The following is an 872-nucleotide window of genomic DNA, read 5'->3' on the forward strand; positions in this document are numbered from 1 at the left end:
AACAGCGGAGACTTCGTTCCAAGTTCTGAATGACCAAGGAGTCGTTGTGCAATCCCGTGAAAGTTCTACAGAGGATTCAATCCTTTCTGCGGACGACATTCGACTCGACCAGACCTCGGAGGCCCGACGTTATCTCTCTAAGAAGGGCGACGCGGATGCGCTGCGGGATATACTGGTCAACCTGCACGCGGAGTGGATGGCGTCGTCCGAAGCGAACGCGCAGCCGGATGTCATGGAAGAACTAGAGACGAGGCACAAGGAAGTGTTGGCAGAACTGAGGCGAACTGAAGAGGAGTTGGGCACGCTTTACGCCGAACTGCCAGAGAGGAATGGGAGCATTTCCAAAGACCAACTTTGTCCGCCTTCAGAAATGGAGCAGAAAATCAGTCGCCAGAGCGATATCGATCACGAGGAAACGGGCAGCGGATCGGGGTCTCCGCCTCAATCGGGGATTCAAGGGAACAGCCTGTCCCGGATCCTAGAAAGCACGACAAATGACAACTCGGTTCGATCGACGGCCCTCGTCCATGCCTATCTCGTATATCAGCGGCAGCAGTCTCCCCGCGGGCAGTAAAACACCTCCAGAATATCTGAAGATGCTAGGCGAGAAGACGATCAACCCTGAGAGAAGGCCCCAAACAACCTTCGGCGTTGAGGGCAGCTTGAAGAGGAGCCGTCAAAAGACGGCCGCGGCGAGGGATCTAGTTGCCCGGGGGGGCTAACGTCAAAAATTCTCCGGCATCACCGGATGCTCGCTGGTACAGTACGCGAGGTGCTGCGGCAGGAGATCCCACGGAATGGTGCTCTGATTACTCGATCTTCACTTCCCAACAGCACGATGAATGAGGAGGGCGTTGGTGAATGCTGGCGCA

At 56.0% G+C, this 872-nt stretch overlaps 1 protein-coding gene across 1 annotated transcript; it reads left to right on the forward strand.

Moving 5' to 3' along the window:
* Positions 1-11: 11 nt before the first annotated feature.
* On the forward strand, positions 12-655 carry PV07_12867 (uncharacterized protein; the record flags this gene model as incomplete). Its single annotated transcript, XM_016400438.1, has 1 exon — positions 12-655. A coding segment is annotated over one exon (563 nt), but the record flags the coding sequence as incomplete, so codon positions are not given.
* Positions 656-872: the final 217 nt, after the last annotated feature.

The sequence above is a fragment of the Cladophialophora immunda genome (genome assembly GCF_000835495.1).
Source record: "Cladophialophora immunda strain CBS 83496 unplaced genomic scaffold supercont1.254, whole genome shotgun sequence".
Lineage (NCBI taxonomy): Eukaryota > Fungi > Ascomycota > Eurotiomycetes > Chaetothyriales > Herpotrichiellaceae > Cladophialophora > Cladophialophora immunda.